This window comes from Bubalus bubalis, chromosome 9 (assembly GCF_019923935.1).
Source record: "Bubalus bubalis isolate 160015118507 breed Murrah chromosome 9, NDDB_SH_1, whole genome shotgun sequence".
Classification (NCBI taxonomy): domain Eukaryota; kingdom Metazoa; phylum Chordata; class Mammalia; order Artiodactyla; family Bovidae; genus Bubalus; species Bubalus bubalis.
The window spans coordinates 69,393,474-69,395,461 of record NC_059165.1 but is presented as its reverse complement, the minus strand read 5'-3'; the positions used below and the strand labels follow the sequence as shown (position 1 = coordinate 69,395,461).

At 32.6% G+C, this 1,988-nt stretch overlaps 1 protein-coding gene across 1 annotated transcript; it reads left to right on the top strand.

The window, feature by feature from the left end:
• The first annotated feature begins 281 nt into the window (after positions 1 to 281).
• LOC102392695 (olfactory receptor 2AJ1-like) lies at positions 282 to 1,443 on the top strand. Its single transcript, XM_006070013.3, has one exon. It carries the CDS (start codon positions 289 to 291, stop codon positions 1,210 to 1,212), a length of 924 nt encoding a protein of 307 aa, XP_006070075.3. The 5' UTR covers positions 282 to 288; the 3' UTR covers positions 1,213 to 1,443.
• Positions 1,444 to 1,988: the final 545 nt, after the last annotated feature.

Here is a 1,988-nt window from a genome sequence, read left to right as displayed (position 1 = left end):
TGTTCAACAAAAAATACCCATCATGTAAAACATGTCCAATGTATACCTGTGGCAGATTCATTTTGATATTTGGCAAAACTAATACAATTATGTAAAGTTTAAAAAAAAAAAAGCTATCTGAGAGTCCATTGGCTTTACTTGGAAAACATAGCAAAAAAGGAATAAGCTTATCTTACACAGTTAAATGTAAAGGAGATTTATGCTAATTTTTCTTTCTTTTCACTCTACTTCTTATTTGTTTATATTTGTTTGTTTATTATTTATTTTAGGTAAAGCAAGGATTTCATAATGGGATATGAGAATCACACTTCCAGCAGTGACTTCATTCTTTTGGGACTCTTCTCTTCCTCCCAAACAAGTCTGATTTTCTTTTCCATTATATTCATCATTTTTATTATAACTATGACAGAAAATACAATGATAATTATCCTTATCCACAGGGAATCAAGACTCCATACTCCAATGTATTTCCTGCTCAGCCATCTCTCTTTTATGGATATCTTGCATACTAGCAACATTGTTCCCAAAATGATCACTGACTTTCTGTCAGGCAGCAAAACTATTTCATTTGTAGCCTGTGGCTTCCAGATATTTCTATCCCTCACCCTCTTGGGTGGTGAGTGCCTTCTCCTGGCAGCAATGTCCTACAATCGCTATGTAGCCATCTGTCACCCACTGCGCTACCCCATTCTAATGAATGACTATGTCAGTGTTCTCATGGCTGGAGGGGCCTGGTTTATTGGGATAATCAACTCCATAATTCACACAACTTATGCACTTCACTTTCCCTTTTGTGACTCAAGAGCCATTGATCACTTTTTCTGTGAAGTCCCCGCCATGTTGATGTTGTCCTGTGTGGACACAACACACTATGAACGAGGAGTTTATGTAAGTGGCATCATTTTTCTGCTGGTCCCTTTCTTTCTAATCTTTGCGTCTTATGTCCAAATTCTCCTTACTGTCCTCCAAATGAAATCAAAAGAGGCAAGGAAAAAGTCATTTCCTACCTGCTTCTTCCACATGATTGTGGTCATAATGTACTATGGGCCTTTTATTTTCACATACATGAGACCTAAAAAGTACCACACTCCAGGCCAGGATAAATCCCTGGCAATTTTCTATACCATCCTCACACCTACTTTAAACCCAATTATCTACAGCATTAGAAATAAAGATGTTTTAGAGGCAATGAAAAATATGTTTTCTCCATAAAACGTTATAGGGAAAATGTTTGAAGTATATATGATTGTCTATTTCCATACTAAATATTTAGAGGATATCTGTTATTCAAATCTCTAGAAAGCTTTTATCTCTTCAGGTGTGCAAAGATGGATATTTCTGAAACATTGATAATAGTAAAGTTATCACAGATATTTGCTTTATAAATACATATATCTAAAACTGTATCTGTCTCTCTATGTTGCCAGTTATAATCACCAAAGCACCAATTATAGAAAGTCAATGATGACTAAAGGCTAATTTTATTCTCCCATTAAAATCATACAAATTTGTAAAAATTACTTTTTATGATACAATCATATTATTTATGGATATACATATATATATACACACATATAATATATGTGAGAGAGAAATCCATATTATTTCTGTGTTTATATAAAATTATAAAATATTTCAAACCTTATAGTAAGTTACAAGAAATTTATAAAAATTCATAAGTGAAAAGGGTGAAGGTGTGTAAAATATGGAAACTTTAAATTAAGAGATAAATAAGTCCTGTGGATTTAATGAACAGCATGGTGATTACAGTTAATGAACAGCATGGTGATTACAAAAAAAAAAATATCATATTGTATAATTGAAAAGTACTAAGAGAGTAGCCTTTTAAAAGATCTCATCACAAAAAAATATTGTACAGTTTTCCAAAACACACACTCTACAAAGACTGAATAGTGGGTAGAAAATTTGACTAGACCTATAATTAGTAAGGACCTTAAATTAGTAATTAAGATTTCCCAATGAAGAAA

Excerpts from the sequence above, each read along its gene's own strand:
- LOC102392695 (XM_006070013.3), top strand. The coding sequence starts at position 289 with ATGGGATATGAGAATCACACTTCCAGCAGTGACTTCATTCTTTTGGGA.